The sequence below is a fragment of the Columba livia genome, chromosome 7 (assembly GCF_036013475.1).
Source record: "Columba livia isolate bColLiv1 breed racing homer chromosome 7, bColLiv1.pat.W.v2, whole genome shotgun sequence".
NCBI lineage: Eukaryota > Metazoa > Chordata > Aves > Columbiformes > Columbidae > Columba > Columba livia.
Genome location: NC_088608.1, coordinates 23,076,295 through 23,096,378, shown reverse-complemented (window position 1 = coordinate 23,096,378; position 20,084 = coordinate 23,076,295). Strand labels below are relative to the sequence as shown.

Here is a 20,084-nt window from a genome sequence, read left to right as displayed (position 1 = left end):
TGCTGATGGCAGAGGTGTAGCAGAGAAGGGGAGAGAGGCTTTGTGGAAAAAATGTGAATCCCAAGGTCTCACCTAGGAGTGACAAAGAACCTTTTGGGGGGGAGTGTGCCCTTCCTACTGCAGAGCACATGCAATAGGAATATTCTGGCCGTTCTCTGCACCCTCCGCCCTGTCTCTGGGAGCTGTCTGCCATCGCCATCCCCTCCTCCTGCCATCACCAGCAGCACAGGGACTTGCCATGCTGCTGGGTGCTGTTGTGGCCAGGAATCAGCTATTTACCCTGAAACCACAGGATTGTGGCCCATCTGTTTTACTGCTGCTGCCTAGGGCAGTGGCTGGATTCATCCTCTAATTACCTTAATGCTGTTTGAGTTTTATTTTGGTTGGAGCGTACAAAACCCTCACTTCTAGGCCCTGCTTGGCTGCTGCTTAAAATGTTTTGTGATGGCTTGAGCTTAGTTTCTGAAATGCTGTTGGCACTTGTAGTCTGAAAAACAGAGATGAAATAACGTTTTTCTGTTCAACTGCACTGTTTTTGTGGCTTGAGAATCTTGCCAGCAAATAAATTGTGGCTTTGTTTCTATGAGTCGAGTGATTTTTACATGCATCCTTTGGGCACAGAGAAAATGCTAATAAGGAGGATTTTGAGACTGAGGAAGAATTTTCTAGAAGTTGTTTTTTGGGCACATCAAGGAGTCTGTTGTATGGGTCAGCAAATGGTCACATCCACTTGTGCATCTCTCTAGGAGTTAAATTTTGACATGTGCTGCTGCCAAAGTGAGCAAGATTAGCATCTTAAAACACATGCTAATGCTTACTGGATAGTACTTAGGCCATAGCTTACAGAATAATGTTTTATATTTTCTTGCATCTTTTAATATTTATGGTTTAGACTGTTCTTTGGTCATAGATCAGTTCAGAAAACACAAAAACATATATTTTATTTTCCTTATGCTGTTGATGGTTGGTCCACATGGCTAAGAGCTGGCCTCACCTGCAAGGTTTACCACCTGAGGCCTCACCTGCGTTCAATGGGGCTATTGCCAAATAAAATCAAAGTTTGGGGCAAGAGCTGCTATGTCAGCAGATATCTGATTGTTTCCTCACAGGCAGTGTTAAACTAGTCTCCAGCATGATGTTACAGATCATTGTGCTGCAGGGAGTGACATACAGTAAAAGAAAAACAAAACTGAATTCTCGGTTAGTGCTAAATTGCTTTATGGAGTTACCACGTGTAGTTAAGCTGCTGCTGCTTTGTGCTAGACATGGCTTATCTTCAGTGGCAAGAGAGAAGGAACCATTTCAAGCAAAGGTAAACATTTTTATTCTTTCTATAAAAGGAATACACAGAGACAAGCAGTCTAAACACTTTGAGGCAATAGTAACAGTTCTCATATCTGCAGTTAAAATGTACACTCTGAAAGTACTACGGTGGTCCAGATTTATATAAGGGATAAAATGGAAATGGGCGAGAAAGAAGGAAAATAAGCAAGGGAAATGCTGTGTTGTAATGTCACAATTAGTCACATTTGTGTTTGTGGAAAAATCTGAGATGCTCTCGTGGCGCTTGTGTCTGAGCTTCTCCTAAATGGCTGCTTGATTTTCTGTTGGCAGAGCCCTTTTCTGTGCGTGTATTTCTGACGATCACTCCGTGCTTGTCAGTTAATTGCAGATGGTTCATGCCCAAGTAGGTCCATGCCTGGACTAGAGGCACTAGCTGTTATGGGTCTGTTGTAAGATGCTTGCTTGGAAGAGGAGTTTGATTTTTTTACCCTTGGTTCAAGGGCAAGAAACTGATTCTACTGGATGAAGGACTGTAAATGTATTTTCACATGTCCTGGATTCCTCCCACCCCTTTACTTTGCATATAACTTTTGGTCTCAAGTGATGTGTAAGTTTAAGATATTCTTCATATTTTCCTTACACATACATATTTATACTATGACAGGTCCATTTAGGAGCCTAAAAGTACAGTTTTGGGCATGCAGCTGTTTCTAATCTATTCCAGGCCGGAAAATTATTAGATATCTGTTTGGATTCAGGGTAGAGAATTTGAACAAGTCACATTTTACTGTGAAAAAAATCAAATCTTAAACATATACCCTTCCAACCAGATCAAAATTCTGAAGAATGAAAAAACTGTCATTGCCTGGAATAGTGGGACATTGACAAACATTTTCACTTTTAAAGGTTAGGAAGAGTATTCAGCACCAGCATCTGTCAGTTGGAAACTCAGCTGAGTTTGAAATTGCAATTTATGAATGTGGACAGTGCACTTGATCTAAAATGCACCACTGAGGAGGTGCCTTCATGCTGGCGAAAGGCTCACCAACGCTCATAGGATCAGTTTATGGGTTTGTGTTTTCTGTAGTGCTCCAGACCTTTGGAGAAGAGCAGCTTTAAACTGAATTGCATCTCATTTAAGCAGAAAATAATAGTTAAGATAAAACATGATGCACAGATTGTAGAAAATTATTTTATCATGGAAACAGCAGAGCCGAGATACTGCGCTGATGGGAACTGTAGAAAATCTGAGAACTGACAGCATAGAGTTTATTGCATTAATTAGGAAGTGGTGCAGTGTTAGTGAGAAAATGTATTTTGGGTTCAGCATTTTATGTGGGTTTTTTATCATGCCTTACAGTGCTTTTTGGGTGCTTTGGATGCCTGATTGGAGATGCTGTATGTGGAAGCCTATGTTACCAAAAATCCAGCCCTTTTCCTAATAATGCATCTCAAAATACTGATGATGTGTTAAATGGGACCACATCGATTAGTCTTTAAAAAAAGATAACTAAAAGACCGGTGTGATCTTTAGCTCATTCTATTTTGTCTTTGTGCAGTGGAGTGGTTTTAGCAACAGAAACATTCTCCCACAGGAACAAGCACTGCAGACGCTCTGATTCACCGTTGTTACTGTGCTGTTCTTGCTGCTACAGTGTTTTGTATCAGATAACCTTTTTTTTTTTTTTTTAATCATAATAGAAATGACCTTTTGTTTTTTTCATTACCTTATGTGGGATGGCCGGAGGGTATTCTCACAGTGTAAAGGCAGTAAAACTCACTGACAGATTTTCTAACAAAATCGTTGTGCGCAGCTGCATAACATAAATCATTCCTTCCAATTTCTGAAAGTTAAATGTTTGTTGTATGAAAGTTACTGCTGTTCTTGCCTGACTTTAACAAGGCTTGGAGTTTTTTGTTTTTCACTTTTACAATCATACTGCCCTTAGTTGTAACAATTATATGTCTTGAGTGTGAGCAAGTATAGGTTAGGCTGCCAAGATATCTGTATTTTCATAACAGTCAGCTCATAGTTTACAAATACAGTGTGTGTTGTCAGTTTACAAATCACTTATTTGTAAATTCAACTGATGCATATGTTGCCAAAAAAACAGACCATAGCGAAAGAAAATTCAGCGAGTGGGGTACGAGTTGTCTTCTGGGATTGAGCTCATTAGTTTTACTTACAGTTTTGTCCTTTGTCCAAGTGACATTGCAGTGCTAAGGATCACATTACAATGCTTCTGGAATGAATCGACTTGCACTGCCTTAATTAAAGGCATCAAAGTAGGAACGAATAACCATGGCTGCATCTGTTGCTGCTGATTTTCTTTCAGTGCCGTAGTGCAGTGCAGCCTGGGCTGCTGAAGGTCTGTGTGCAGATTTGAGGGGCTCTGGCCAATCCACAGGACATGGTAGTGCCTCTGCAGAACCTTTCAAAGATCAAACCCCATCATATTTTGGGGGATGGTAGTTTGAATAAGTGCTGCCTTAATAATAGAGTCATAATGAATCGTGTTTATAAAACCCACTAGCACCGAGGTAGTCCGTAAGAACTGTGCCGTCTGCATGCGTAGTGCTAAAATACAGGGTGAAAAACTGAGCAAAATGATAGCTCCGGCAGGGCAGGGAGCCTGCTGGGTGGGTCTGGGCAGTCTGTGCCAATTAAGCTAGAAAATATCTCATTCCACTAAGCTCTAAATTAGAGATATTTTGACATGACTGTAGGTGGCAGAGACGGACTAAAGCAAATATCTGAAGGAGGCAGATTGCTTATCATAAGGGGAGGCAAAACATAATCCTTTCTCAGCTTCAGGCTCGGTTTTGGAGGCCTTAAGGACCCTCAAGTGGATATGCCGCACAGGCCAAAATTGAAGGAACAGGTTCCCAGATTGCTTGAATTTTGCATAACCTCATAATAAAAACTAGAAATGAGGGATTTGCTGGGTGCAGCACATAGTTCCAGTGAACAGACAACTGCAAACGGAGCTCAGAAATGGATGCTGTGCTGAGAAGCAGCTTCAGACAGCCAGGCTGGCTGTGCAGCTGCCCGGGCGTCCTGGCTTGTCACCCTGCGGGGTGAGGAGTCCCAAGCCCCTCACCAGCTTCGGGGCAGGTCAGCACAGCACCTTACAGAGCACCATGGTGCCCGGCAGCGTCGGAACTGGCGCTGGTCAGAGTGGAAAAGCAGGGGATCAGAGATGACGCTTGCAACGGAGCCCTGAGCTCAAAATGTCAGATCAGTTGTCAGCAAGTCATAAGGGAGACAGCACTCAGAATATGTTGGATTATTTATCTATTTATTCTCTTTGATAATTAAAATTTGAAATTAGAAATATGCTGTTGCTTTTAATACTTACTGACTGCTTCCAAGCAGACGTTGTACTCAGTATGAAAAACCCTTGCTTTCCTACAAAATATTTCACAGTACTTTCATACTCTGATTTTATTTTAGGAGTTGTTAATTGCTATCCTGAAGAGGAAAAAGCTAATGGCAGGAATAAATTGGATGAAAGCTGATTTATCACTTTATAAATTGACATTAAAAAAAAAAATCCTTGTAGTGTAATTTAAAAGGGAACTTACAGATACCTACATAGTAAAATAATATGCCTTCCCCCCCACCAGGTATTTTGGCTTCTAATTTGCACGTTTGCCATTTTGCAGATGTATCTCTAGCTTTTATTCTATCTGGCTAAAGAAAATACTTTTTCATATTTTCAGTTTAAGTAAAGGGAGAACTTTTAACAGGTTGTTCTATACTGTGATAGAAGAAATAATTTGGAATCTAGCTGCAATATTTATCTTAATCTGCAAGTGCTTCTGCAGGGTTATTTCTGTGTTAAAATGTTTCCAACAGAACATTAAGATTTGTCGTTTTTCTTTCAGATACTGATGAATACAGACCACCTGTTTGGAAATCCTACTGTAAGTATCTCAATGGATTATTTTTTTTCCAAGTCAGAGCTGAAAATGTTTCAGTTGGGTGCTTTAAAAGACTAATTTTTCTTTTCATCAGAATGTGAGTTAAGAAGCATCAAGGGGTCCATTACTCTTCAGAGACAGGTGCAGTTGTTTATCCTCAAGGACAAGTGAATGCACATTATTTAGAGAAGTAGATTCTCTGCACCTTACTCTAACGTAAGTGCTCCCACTCCGGTGTGGGTCTGGCTTGTGTTGGTTTGGCTGCCTAGACTGGGGGTTGCATAAACTCTGTGCCTTAAAGCTGGTATCACTTGCACAATTTTAGGGCTCCTGTGCATCACTGGAGCTGAGACTTGAGCTGGTTAGAAAAACTCAAAATAAATAGTATCCCCCCCGAATTTTCTGATGTAGTAAAATGAGAGCATTTGTTTGGCCTGGCATGCCAAATCACAAGTAGGTTTTTTTGCAGCCCTAACTAGAAGGAGCTGGTTTCCTACCAGCCTGCCCAGGCTCTGCAGCTGTTTGGTGTCAGTGATGTGCAGGGTCCTGGCCCCGTGCCCTGAGATCGGGGCGCCACTCCCTTGGGCATTTCATCACTTGCTGGTTTTCATTCCTAATTAAAAACAAACAAACACACACAAAAAACCACAAAACCAAAACAAATAAAGCAACAACCAACAACAACAAAAAAGCCAGAACACAACACACAAAAGCAACAACGCCACTACAAACAAAAACCACCACCAAACTTACATGGACATTTTTTGTATTTCAAAATTTAAAGGGATAACCTGTTTGTAACTGTTGATGGAGGTTCAGGGAGGTTGAATGGAACAAGAGACAAATGGCATCATAGCTTCCCACAGTGTCTCACCTCTAAATTCTAGTGCATTGTGGAGAGAAGAGCTAAGGTGCGAGACATTTTGAGACTTGAGGAACCACAGAAAGGAGACAACTCTTCTGTTAAAGGCAGATTTCGAAAGCAGAATGTTTGTGTATTTAACACACTTAACAGTTTAGGGATGTCAAACCTATATTTGCATTTTCTTTTTGTATATATTCCCAGGCTTGGTGTCTTCAGGCTGGCTAAAGGGATTTGCCCAAGCAGCATTTCACATGATGAAACTGTGGCTCTACAAAGTTTGTGGAGAATTAGCAGCTGAATAAAATATAATTATTTCAGAAAGTTTTCCATCCTGCAGTGGGATATTCTTTACAGTTGGAGACACTGGGTTTGTCTTAAAGTCTTGGTGAAAATGAGGGTTAGAAAGAAAGTACGTATAAAAGAACAGATTAAATTGTTTTTTTCAGCTAAAGCATATATAGTAGAATTAAATGAGCACTAGAAAAACAGCTTTTCTATCAGCTACTTTTCTGTTAATAGCTCACAGAGGTTGGTTGTTTCTGTTCTGTCCCTGCCATTGCCAACCTGACATGTTCAAAAATTAGTGTTAGGCCTTACAACTCATAAGTCAGCCTTGTTTGGGTTAGATTTCCAATTTTTGAGTTGTCAAAGTGATCGTGAGTTACACAGTCAATATCTTCTACGCCATATGACCATTAGATGACTTCTGTAAATGAGAACATCTCATAATAAATTTCAGAAAGCTTAGGCTGTAAGTGAATAGTCAGATATTGTAAAATTTTTAGGAAAAATTATAGGAGTTGGCAAAACTGTATGTGCCTTAACAGTCCAGGAATGTCAGTGTTTCTTAAAATACAGTTGTGTTAACTGAAGAAAATAGAAAGGCAACAAGTCTAAAAAAAGGCTGAAGACTTTTAATTTGTCCGCCTTCAGTGTTTTCTTTAAATGGATTATTTTGAACAGTTTTTAATAATTGCCAACATATGCAATTGCTGTCATGTAATTGAGATGGCTGGGACCTTGGTCTGCTTGTGGATCTGGTGGCAAAGCCTGTCTGTGTCTTTTGAGTCATCACTTATTTTGCCAGTAGCTTGTCATATGCCAAGTCAGACGCTTACTATTAAAGAACTTTCACACAGAATGATTTGAACAAACTTTTTTCTTGCAGCAGGAGGCTAAAAGATAAAACTGAGTCCATTTGGTCCTCGGTATTAAACATTGTTAGTCATTATTGCAAAACTTGTTACTGAGATCTGTGCATTTTACTCTCAGTTGTCAGCACTGCAAGTAAATCACAGCTCTATACCTTCTATGAACTCGGGGAAAGCTGATGCTTTGTTCAGTTTATTCCATACCGTCATCTATAACAGGGCGATCTAACCTCTCCAATGCCAAATCCTTGTTGCAGCTTGCCAGGAGCTGAAGGCTCAGCTGCATGCAAATGTACGTGTGGCCTCTGCACCATCACGGGTCACCATGGTGAACCCTTCCCATGGGGCAGAATTAAGCACAGGGTCATGGGGTTTGATTATTATATATTTCTGTCTCATGGTGGATGAAGAGGGATGTCTTGTTTAACTTCCTTGGCAATAATTACAGCACGGAAGCTGGTGTGAACAGTTTGAATTGTATGCATCAATTAGAGGAGGAGGAATAGGCATCCTGGTTTGTAACTTAACTAGTCTGCCTGCTGTGCTTTTGACTGGAAGAGGAGAAAGATGCTGCCTTTGGAGAAGAGGAACTTCCTTCCAGAAAGTCTTTTCAACCTAGCCTGAAGTAAGGTGGGAGGCAGTTCTTGGCTTTTAGGCATTTCTGCAGAGCATGCTGATTGCGAGTCACCACTGATCTTCCGTGAAATTCAGAGAAATCCTTATTCGCTATATAATTTTTTTTTTCTTCTTTCAAAGTTGACTCTACAGTTCTCAGACTTATATATGGACAAGACCCAGTGCCATCAAAAGCGACTTTTACAGCAGAAGCTAGGGAATCTGTATGCTGGCGAAATAAATGGTCATGCAATGCTTGAAATGAAAATTATTGTTCTGTATACTAGTATACGATTCTTCATCACTTGCAAAAGTCATTTTTGTAGTACTGATACAGAAAGGTAAGGATTGATTTTAGTAATGTCAGGAAAAAAACATTAGTTGTTTTTCTTTGAAACAAAGGGAATGTATTTTTCTATTTTATCTTATGATTGCCATATCATTGGGCATCTCGCTATTTTCTCTATTCCCATCTAACTTAGCATATAAATACAGCATTTGTCAATGGAATAGGCTCATGATCAAAGAATAAGTGTAATGAAGTCAAATCTTACAGGTTAAATCAATGTATGGTTTTATAACCTGAAGAAGGTGACAGCACATGTTATTAGACCTTGGTGTTTAGTACTAACGATTGAAAAATAATTTAATTTTAAAACATTACAATTCAAAATGTCCATTTTTTCAGTTCTAAAGTACTTTTCAAATACTAACTCAGTGTCAATAGTCTCATTTCAAAGATGACTTGCCAAACCAAACTCCTTTTGGGATAGAAATTGAGAGTCACTCCTTTGGTAATATATTAGAATGTCTGCACATTAGTACCATTAAATTTACAACTGACTCCTTAAATTTATTCTGGCTTGATGAGGCTAATTTTAAAAAAAGAAAAAAAGGAGAAGGAAAAGTACTAGTAAGTGTATGTGTGTCATAGCTTGGACCTTAACTGTTACACTCTGCTGCACAACTCCTGATGTCTTTAGATCCGCAAATGCAAAGGCCATTTTTTGTCTTGTTCAGAAAGGTCATCACTGACCTTCTGCAAAAGCAGAGGGTTTGATTCTGCGAAGTTCTGAATGATTCTTGTAAAGTCTTGACATGTTTCAGGTGACCGAATGTGCGCCCAGCATAGTAGTGTGGGACTCCATCTGCTTACTGAAGGAAGTCTGAAAGCAGCCTGATTTGACATAAAATAAAGTTTAATTTCCATTTATCATTATTCCTTTTCTGATCTGCCTGATGGAAACTTGACTGGTCTCACCTAGTTCCTCCCTTGTACTTGCTTGATTAATTGTAAAGATAATCAATAATCCTGTTTTAGATAGCAACGTTCTTTTTCCTGATCTCTTGTAAGTAATTTTTGAGACCTTGACATATATATTCTTGCACTGACTTACAGAAAGTCATCTTTATTTAAACAGCAATATTTAATGTTAGAATGCTTAACTTCTAACTTATACAATGATTCTGTATTAATCAGAATGTAACTTCTGCCTTCTCCCAGTGTACCAGTTGCAACAGGAAGCTCCCCATCCCAGAAGGGTAACCTGCACTCGTGAGGTGGGTATTATAAAGGTTCAATTTTATAGAGTCCAGTAATTCCAAGTCTATACTTCATAGTGTGCAACCCAGACTGTGGTTCCCTGGGACCCTGGTGCTGTGATTGTAGTAAGTACCCTTGGGGGCACTGGTATCGGGAAATCTCTTTGATCTAAAAGATGAATTAAAAAGCATTTTGTGTACAGCGGTTTCACCTGAAAATCATTTATTGGCTAAATTTTCTTAGATACACAGAAACATGACTTTTCTCCTCCTTTTTGGGTCATAAATTCGCAGAAGGAAAAGCAGAACTGGAGAGGGGAACTGTGCACCTGTTCGTACACGTCGCTGCTAGATGCATGCAATAAATCCACAGAGGCAAGGCTGAAACCTTCCCTGGTGGTGTTATTGGTATTGTAGTACTTAAGACTTGTTAATACTAGCAGCTAAGCTATGCAAAGCCAGAGATTTTTAATGACTCAAAGAGTAACAACGGGATCCCATTGATAGACGGTCATACAGAAGCATCTGTTCACAGGGTTGGCTGTTGAGGCAGACACCGAATTGCCAGCATGCCCTGAGCTGCCGTCCAGCTGAGCAGCACCTCTCCAGAGCTGCCGTGCTGCAGGTTTCACTGATACCAAACGTCCCTGCCAGCACGACTTTACTCATGACTGCATCTCTCTTGCAGCTTTGGTTAGGAACCTGGGAAACATTAATTTCAATTTCAACAATACTGAAATGTTAGGCTTGACTTACAAAACACAGTTCTTGCTGAATAACCACTGAAAGCTATGACATTGCTGCAATAAAACTTCAGCATTTTTATCCGGTGCCAAGAGAAAGGAAATTAATCTTTGAAGTATGTTAGTCACTTTGACATAGTATTAAATACAGAGGGACGTAGCACTGTCAGGAACATTAATAGCTTACAGCGTAGATCACAGGGAGGATAACTTTACAGAATTAAACAGATGTTTCTCTGTCGTCTTTTCAAATGCCCAATTGTGATTCTGTGAAGTAGTCTGTCAATTTTTAAGATAAAAAGTAGAGATTTAACACAAGTGAAATATTGCATTTAGTGGAAGCACCCTTGTTTTCCTTTGTTAATCTGATAGATTTGTATTTTTATTAAAGGTATAGCTATAGCTGGTTGCACTTAAGCAAGACATAGCTATAGGAAAGAACAATACATGAATTTTTCAAGAAGCATAGTAGCAAAAGGTTTTTAACCAGTGTTTCTATTGTTAATGAGTGTCCAAGCAGGGGTTTTCTTGTTAAGGTGGTTGTGCATATATCTTCTGTATATCAAATAAGGTGGGATGGAGATTTGCAGAAGAGATCGATAGAAGATCTGAGCTGTGAAAAATTGGGAGGTTTTCCAATTTTTTATCTCCATTGCAGCATTATTAGGAAGATTCTCTTCTATGTTGTGTGTTCTCTTCCATTAGATTAATATACAAAGTATCTGAAGTCTTGTAGGAGCTTAGTCTTCTAATAGAGGTTTGTGATTTTACAGCGATTGTACAGAGTGCTCACCTGGATCAGATGAAGTATTTTATTCCCTGCCTTCAGTGGATTGTGTTTATCGTTGTTAATTGCTGTTGAATAGCTTTTTCCTTCCTCTCCTCAAAAGTATTTCACTGGTGGAAGAAGTGCTAGTATATGTGTGAGTATATGTATATGTGCATATTGTGGAATGTATGTGGGGGTTTTGGTAGCATTCTGACACTGTTTGCTGAGGTGCTGACACTGCCTGTACAATCACTGTAGTCTTTTATTTACTGGGTCTCATCTCAGAGTCCTGCTATGGTTTACTTTTGTAATGACACACTTTCTGACGTTGTGTGCTTATAAAGTTGCCTGGCACTTGTGGTGATGTGTGACAATTCTTCAGTTTCTTCAGTTAGATGCTTCGAGAACCTCTGTTGTGAATGTTTGTCACCGTTTAATTGCACTAAGAAAAGGCAACAGGAGAGCAAAGAGAGGCAAAGAGAGGACTTGCAAGTTGGAAAAAGTTAAAAATGTTTTACTAATGCTACTAATAAAATAGAGAAAATAATATAAAATATACAAAACCAATATTGAATTTTCCAGGCTACACTGCTCTGGCAGCTGCAGGGTAGGCACCTGCAAGTCCTGGGTTGGACTCTGCAGCAAACTGGAACTGAATTCGAGGATGCAGGGTCTGTCACTAGGCCTCAGATCGCAGGGACCGCAGGCAGAGTCCTCCTCAGATGCCGGCCATAGTCAAAGAGAGCGAGACCCTTGTGATCTCCCACTTCTATATGATGTATGACGTGGATGGGATGGAATACTTGGTTGGTCAGTTTTAATCACCTGTTCAGTTCGCTCCTCCTTGCAAATACGTGACGTGTATTCTTATCAGCGACCTTGCATTCCCTTGCTATGTCTACCAAAATATGTATCCAACTTCAGAAAAGGGCAGTTACTAAGAAGAAATTAGCTGAAAGGAAAATTGACTAAAAGAGAAACTTGTCTTGTTTTTAACAAAACCAGGAAAATGTTTTAGTTCTTGCAGAGTTAGAACCTTCATTTTTTCTTTTACCTTTTGGTTTCTTTAAACAACAACAACAACCACAACAAAACATAACAGAAATGTAAGGAGTGGGAAAGTACCAGCACAGTTAAGGAAATCTTACAGCAGATAACATAATGATTGTAACTGTTTTGCTTGTTGACTGCACAGTGCATAGGTACCCTGTAGCCAGGGAGAAACTGTAAACTGATAAAGGGGTCCAACTAAGTCAATAAGATCTGTTGGCATTATATGTTGTGCTAGTTTAACTGTAGAGAAGTGCTTTGGGGTCTTTTTGCCCTCGGTGGTAAGAAGTCACAAGCAAATTTTATACTAAGTTCTCATTTGTTGTATTTCTCAGAATACCATTAGCCTATCCAGTCATATAAAGCAGATACAAAGGTGTATACAGTATCTGAAAATGGAAAATGTCTCCTGCCTCTTGGAGTGCTGGTAATCCTTCAGCTATTGATCAGATCCAGATTGTATTCTCTTTAGAACCAGAGACCTACTTTTGCCAGCCAAATGTAAAAGCATTTGGGTAAAGCTGCTTCAAATACAAATCACACTGGCCACTATAGTTTTCTTATCCTTGTTATCACTGAATTTTAATACTGATAATTATAGAATTCTATTAGCTATTATACAAGTGGCAAATTGAAAAGTTGGACTGTTTTAGGGAAGAAAATTTACAGTGGGTGAGTGGTGTGTCCTGCATGAACTTATCATCCAAGAACTTTGGGAGGGCACCTGAGCATATTGCATCCCTATAGAGAGAGGTGCTCCTCTGTCTGTCTGTTAATGGGGGATTGGTGAAAGTACCACAAGCCATCAAAACACTCTGCTATGTTCTGTCATCATTGAAGAAGGAAATGCAACACATTAGTGCCTATAATAGCATATTTCTATGAATTTATTCCAAAACAAGATTATAACATATGACAAACTTTAAGTATAAAACTTTCCCTGTGCCAGAGGGAACAAAAAAAATAAGAGAGAAATTCTGGGTTTTAAAATAGCTTCATCCCAGCCCCTGAACTGCAGAATAAACCTGTTTCTGCACCATGAACATTGTTGTAGAAACTGAGAAATAAAATCTGCATGTTTCAGAAACGAGTGAGAATTGAACTAAATAAAATAGAGCTATGAAAGAATCAGTTAGTTGCAGGTATTTAGCTGTGGAACAGAACATATTAAATACACATTTTCTCATTAAAGAATCCATTTGCCCAAGAAAACCTCTTTGAAGCTTATTTTTACCTAATAAAGGTAGAATTGAAGGAATACATTATCAGTGTGCATTTTCCTACTTCTGCATTAATTCATTATAATGCAGGTAAATGTTTTTCATTCCGAGTATTGAACAATTCATGCAGCTGAGCCAGTTTTCAAGTGAAAATACATTCAGCAAGCGGTAACATGTTTAACCTTTCTTTCTGATCTCAGCCTCTTCTGCTATTGTTGAGCTTTGTGATCTGCTCACTCTCAGCTGGGTTTCTATTAGCAGCCATGCATGAGTCAGTGGGGAGCAAAATCTTTTCCTAAGTGGTTAAATTATTCAGCTGTATAAACAAATTCATAAATATTAGGAAGAGGATTTTGGTCCACAGAACATCAGAGAGGTCAGTAGGAGGGAACAATGTGTAATTCAGTAAGGTATTAGCACATAATGTGCTCCTCTTGCCTTGTTGAATTCCACTTGTTGACATAAGCAAGAGTGATGATTAGGGGAGAAAGCACTTGTTAAAGAATAACTGGAAATCACACTGTAAAAAACCCAACCTTTTATTTGAGGTGCAAAGGTACGTGTTGTACAAGTTCTGATACTGAGAGGTGTATTCAACACAATGACCTACTTAACATTAAATGCTTCTCAAATACAGAGAAATTCTGCTCTGTTACACCAGTTTCATATCAGAGCAACACACAAGTTAGTGGAGTTACTCTGATGTAAAAAAAGTGTTGCATTCATTTGGGATTTTTTTATTGTCAAGGTGCAGCAGAGCCAAGGTTTTTAACGCTGTTATGATGTTCATTTGTAAAGCTGATGATTCCGTAACATTTTAAGGATGTTTGACTTCTGCATGAGGCTTACATTAAAATTGTAATATTGTTTGTCCAATTAATATTGTATTACCTTCCTGGAATTTGTAATTGTTGTGTACATAATCTTTTATATACACATGTGCACATGCAGGCATATTTAGGGCATCCTTGACTGCTATATGAAGGCACTCAATGATAAATTTGAAATAACTATGTATGAAAAATATCAAACAGACATATGATGGAGATATTTAAAATCATGGGCCTTTTCGGTCCTGTTACAAGGTTTCATCCTAATTCAGTGCTAGCTGTTAACAAGCCTGTTAACAAGATCTCTATGTGGTCCTGTGAAAATGGCCTCTGTGAGTGGCCAAGAAACAGAGCATGGACTGGGCACGTAGAATGCATATCCTTGCTAGAGCTGTTCTCAAAGATGGCTTTATCTGTATGATATTCAACCAGAATGATTTCCCAGCTTTCATTGTAACTAACCTCTTTTCTGAAGGAATAGCTACAGTAAGGCACTTGCCACCTTTGCCCCACTTATCTCTTTGTAAATTTGGTTTCATTGGCCTCATGCCTTAGTTTGAAAAAAATTGGAAATAAACCAATGGTGCATATCTCACTGACTTTTGTGTTTCTTGCAGATATAATAGTGACACCTGAATCTTCCCTGTGGCCTCTGCTTAAGTGCTGTACAAATAAGAACATTGAAAACAAATACCTCACAATTATTTTTCTTTTTTTTTTTCTTTTCCTAAGTTAAAAGCAGTTTTTAAAACTGAGCCAAGCGTAGGCTAAACAAGCAGCAACAGGGATTTTTTCCCTTAAATAAAAAGTCCTGAGAAGTCACAAGACAGCATTCAGCTGATCTTTGCTTGATATAGAGAATATGAAGTAGCTAAGGCTGCCTTTACTCGTACTCGGCAATACTTTGGTCCAAAAATACTGCCAAATCAGAAAAAAACAAGCAAACAGTGTTACACGTTGACATTAATACTGAAGTATTGTGAGTTGGCAAAACTGATCAGTAGAGACTCAATGTTAACAGAAGTGGTTATTTTCTTCTCTACCTCCACATCCACTGAGATGAGCTGCAAACCCAGTTACAATTGTCTGAAAGTCCAGCAGAGCTTTTCTTTCATGCTTTGTTTGAGTCATCTGCCAGTTCACATTTTCAAATGTTTGCACACAGAATATAATATTATAATTTGGTTTAGGATTTGTAAGTACTCTGAAGATGGACTATCACATTACTAACGCATTTCTGAAGTGGAATGCTTTTGCCTATGTAAGTTTTCCAGTTCTGTCGTATATAAATTCACTGCATTCACTGAGATAAACATAAAATCTCAGTAGACAGACAACAAAATCTTATTCATTACAGGATTCTTTTTTTAACAACTGCCTGAGACTGGTGTCTTGTCTTGAGGGTTTTAGTTAGGAATTGTTGCAAGTTTGTGTAATAACAACAATGAAATGTTTTCACTTTTTCTCCATTCACATTGCTATCTTCGTATTGAAGGAATACCCTACATTTAACAAAAAAAAAAGAAAAAAGTAAGACTTTTTGAAAATTTTTTTGAGTGATTCAGCCTCTTCAGGCCCTTTGAAAACAGTTACCACACCAGTCAACTCTCAATTGCTGTTATGTAGGAAAAGGAAATACTTTAGAACATTACTAATCTTGACAGCAATTGTATGATTTTTCAGAAGTGATTAAAGATCGGAGTAGCTTTTTATTTGCTGGGAATGGGAAAGAGTTGTCATTAGATTGTACACTGGGGTGTATTTTTGTTGTTTTGGACATCTGAAATCCTTATTTATACTCCACTGAGCTAACTAGAGAGTGTGAATTTTTTGTTTTTTTTTTTCCTGAAAAGATGGAAAAAAGAAACGAAAGTGGCAGCTTACTGCGAGTATTTTGTGATTTGTTATAACTGGATCATTTTATACTCTTGTAGTTCAAGTTTGTGTAGTTGTTGATTTTTACTCCCCAAAGGGTTTCCTCTGTTAAATTTTGCAAGGAGGGATAATCTGGTGGTTTATTATAGATGAGCTGGTTTCTGGTCTACAGTTCCTCACTTGTCTATAAACTTTCTGGACAATTCATTATGCAGATGAGCTACTTTTTACTTTGAAATACTTGGCAGGCAGGTCGTGTTCTGACACCCTTGCACGCTGTGTGCCTTTGCACTGTGTGGTCTCCGGGCTTGAGTTACCCAGCGTGACACCTGCAGACCTGCCGGTGAGTCCTTCAGGTGACACTACAGGTCACACAGGTCAGTGAAGTCAAAGGGTGCAGGACTTGGGCACTTGTTGATGATGGTTTAATCTACCACTTGCCCTCTCAGGGGATACAGCTTTGGGATGGAAGATAACTTGTCAACGTACAAGTTTTAGAGATGTTTCACTGCATTAGCGTACTTAACAATATAGTACGCTTACACCCATGAAATTAATCTTTTGTTTCCCCTTTTTGGCAGTTTGTACAAGCAATATTTAACGCCATCAGTTTGTATTAGCAGAGCTCCAAGGATGACGTGATCCAAACAGCTCATTCTTTTTCACTCCAAGCCATTCAGAAGTGCAGTGTGTTTCCTAAAGGCCTGCCTTTGGTTTCCCTGTATGCCACCCACAGGGAAGATCCTGGGATGGTAAATGATTTTTGTCTGTACTTTCGCATTATATCCCTTTCTATTTTTAATACCATGTTATGGACACTGTGCGTACTGTATGGATTCGCTTGTTATGAAACATTACGGTTTCTGTTGTTTCTTCTAGGTAGAGAACAGACCCAAATATTATGGAAGAGAGTAAGTAACATATACCTCTGAAAGTGGTTTATCTGAACATGTTAGTTGATGATAGTTACAGAAAAGGTTGCAAGCATTTGCTCTGGGTGCTTTGTTTCTTCTGTGTTTTACAGCAATCTGTCTTGCTCACCATCAGATTATTATTGCAATACTGTCACTTTTGTCTGCCTGAAATTAAACTACATTTTCTGATGGATAGGAATATCACTGAGTGCTACCTTAAGTAGGAAGAACATGTTTCTGTACTTTCAAAGAATTTTCTTTTTGTACCCCCACCTCCAGTTAGCTTTTGCCAATGCAATATAAGTCTACAGTATATATATGAGTCTTCTGTTTCAGACTGCTAAGGTGTGAAGATGGATAGATTTAACATGGGACAACACAGCACATCTTATTTGTGGTTATTTTGGTAAAAGATGTGTAGTATTGCTAGGTTATTACACCAGTAATTAATGAGATTATTTGCAATCCTCAAGTTTTTAGCAAATTGCCATCATATTCCTGAAAGCTGCAAAACATTGCATTGTATGCCACTGGCATGAAACATGTGAAGCCAGTAGGAGAAAATGGGTTTATTTCCACGTATTAAACTGATAGAGGGAAATTTTAAAAGCAATGGTTTTTTTTCATAGATATTATTTCATAGAAACTTCTAAAACCGTTTAAAGTGACTTCAAATGCAGGCGTAAAGGGGGATTAGTTTGAGCTGTAGATTTCTGCAAATCGGTCATTTTTATGTTTGTTCTTTTTTTAATTACTGTGGTTGGTGGCTTTTGAAAGAAGAGGAAAAGATAATTTAAAAGTGGAAAGGCACATGTTTCAAGAAGTCTTTGTTCCTTAGATTCCATGGGATGATCTCAAGGGAGGAAGCTGACCAATTATTAAGTGTTGCAGAGGGAAGTTACCTCATTCGTGAAAGCCAACGGCAACCTGGAACCTACACTTTGGCATTAAGGTTGGTAATTAATATTTCATTTTAAAATTTATAAGATATTCAAAAGATTGTACTGTGTTGTTGACCTTAGCAATAAATGTCCTGATGATTGTCTTAATTTTTTTAGAAAAACAAGGTCAGCATTTAATGAACTGGTACTTTTTTACCCTAGTTACAGATCGGTATCTTTAACCTTATCTAACCCTTTCTGAAGTGCTAACATTCATTATTGTTTGCACCACCAGGATAATACCAATTGTGTTTTAGCTCATGGTACTTTATTTTGCACTTCTGCTGTTACAGATGTGACCCCACATAGACATTGACGGAGCAGGCAGTCAAGAAATAAAAGGCATCTTATGAGTTCACATGATGAGTCTACCGTGTGGGTTACTTGCTAGCTAACTGTTGCTGAAGAGCAGTTAATTCTCTCCAGTCCCTCTGTGGGGTGGCCATGAAATCAGGAGTTGTTTTTGTCAGCACACCTGTTAGCTAACAATGTTTGCAGATCTGTTTCCTTGCTCTGCAAAATTCTGGCAAGTGGATCAGTTATAAATAAAAAAAAATAAATAAAAACCAAAATTAAAAAAGAACTTAAATAGTTGCAAGTTTTAAATAGTTGAATTGCTTTTAAGGTAATGGAGGTTATGTTGGCCTGAGCTCTACACCTAAGTACTCAGATGAGAGATGGTAATTATTAGCAATGTTTTAAATCTAAGTGGGACAGAAGAACACTGAAGGAGAAGATGCAGTTATTGAAAATTTTATATGGGTAAAATAAGATTACAATTACAATAGGAATATAATGGTATAATAGGTTGTGATGAATTAGGTTTTTTTTTGGGGGGGGAGTGGAAGGCAATGTGTTTTATTGAGATATTTGTTTCTGTAGTATATTCCAGATAGAAACATTATTGGCACTGGTTTGCATTAACAGTCTACATAAATTGGTGTGGCTTATTAGGGTCTAATACTTCATTTCATCTACTTCTGTTCTTGCAGTATTAATTTAAAGCTAAAAAGAAAACAGTTGTCTTAACCCCTGTCTTGAAGACAAAGCACTCCTGCCCCTGCTCTTGATGGATTTTTATACCCAGTAGAAAAGAGAAAGGATACTGTTCATGATCAATTCGGGCAACAGTTTCAAATGCTAGCAAAGCTGTTATCATTGATTTATTTTGAGTAAATTCTGCGTTTGGTAAAACACCTCAGAACCTGAAACTGCAGCATGTTGCAGCCATTTTATTCTGTTTAAGCGCTAGCTGGATGACTTGTTCATTAAGGGCAGTGGCCTTGGTAGTTGCTCGCCATCCCACAGCAAGTAATGCTGTGTCATCTTGCTGTTGGCCTTTCAAGTGTATGAATGAGTGTCTTTGCTGTTGTGCCTTAGCTGAAAGCTCTCAGTGAACTGCAGCACTGTGTTTTCCACACAAGGGAATTTTACCACTGAGATTTCTTTTTCTCTCTACTAGGAAGTGTAGCAGAAATATCCATTGACTGGAGCCAGAGTTTTACCCTGTTTCCATTTTTACCCTCCCTGGAATATGTATGCAGAATATACCTATTGGCCAATATTCCCACTGACTGTGTGGCTGACATGGTAGCATCTCTTAAAGACTGGGTAATTTCTGTGGTCTGTTTGTTCATCCTGACTGCAAGAAGTTTGCTGTGATTGCCATGATGAGTTTATGTGATTTTACCTGTAATTTATAGATTTTTTTTTGAGACCATCATTTGCATTTGTGTCTCTACACTGCCAGACAGCAAAGGTAGCTCTGTCTGCAGCTTAGGTAATCCCAGTAGGAATTCAGAACATCATCTCCATGGCCAGAAATGGAGCTTGTCAGTAGGGTGGTTTGTACGGGCAAAACTTTTCCAAGTTCTATGGAAGATTTTGATTGACTTCAGGGTCTCTGATTTCACACCTACTTTTCTAACTGTGTGGTTCCGTTTGATCTTTCCATACTAAGCTTAAATGCCACTCTGTGATTCAAGCAGCCGTTAAGTTTAAGATCACTTCTGTATCATTTTCACGTTTCCTTCTTTACCTTTGTTTTACCCTTTAGAAGGTGTGGGAGGAAGGAAAATTTGGTCAGCTGTTAGTTCTTTTATAAAGAAATAGATGCAAAACAAGTTTCACAGCATTTTACAAAGTTAACCCAGCAATGCTGGAGAGGCGCTCTGATCCTGCAGTGAGTAACAGAATGACAAACATAAAATGGAATATCCATGTTTTCTGTTGGTTTTTCAGACATGCTTTGGAAAACAAATGGAAAATGTTGAGTAAAATTTAGATGCTCGAGGGCACCCATTGACTGTTGACATAAATACTTGTTTCCTTCTGTATAACCCCTCAGTCTGTATCTCACTG

General features: G+C 38.6%; 1 protein-coding gene across 4 annotated transcripts in view; it reads left to right on the top strand.

Moving 5' to 3' along the window:
* Positions 1-20,084, top strand: part of CHN1 (chimerin 1) — a 101,513-nt gene that overhangs the window by 16,062 nt on the left and 65,367 nt on the right. For 3 of the 4 annotated variants that reach the window (XM_065068830.1, XM_065068831.1, XM_021281734.2), the window contains 4 exons: positions 5,173-5,211; positions 9,344-9,399; positions 16,748-16,779; positions 17,621-17,734. In XM_065068830.1, the coding sequence (XP_064924902.1) occupies positions 5,173-5,211; positions 9,344-9,399; positions 16,748-16,779; positions 17,621-17,734 (241 nt within the window). Of the gene's footprint in view, positions 1-5,172; positions 5,212-9,343; positions 9,400-16,496; positions 16,621-16,747; positions 16,780-17,620; positions 17,735-20,084 lie in introns of those variants that run through there. The other variant, XM_005514216.4, reaches the window with a different exon arrangement.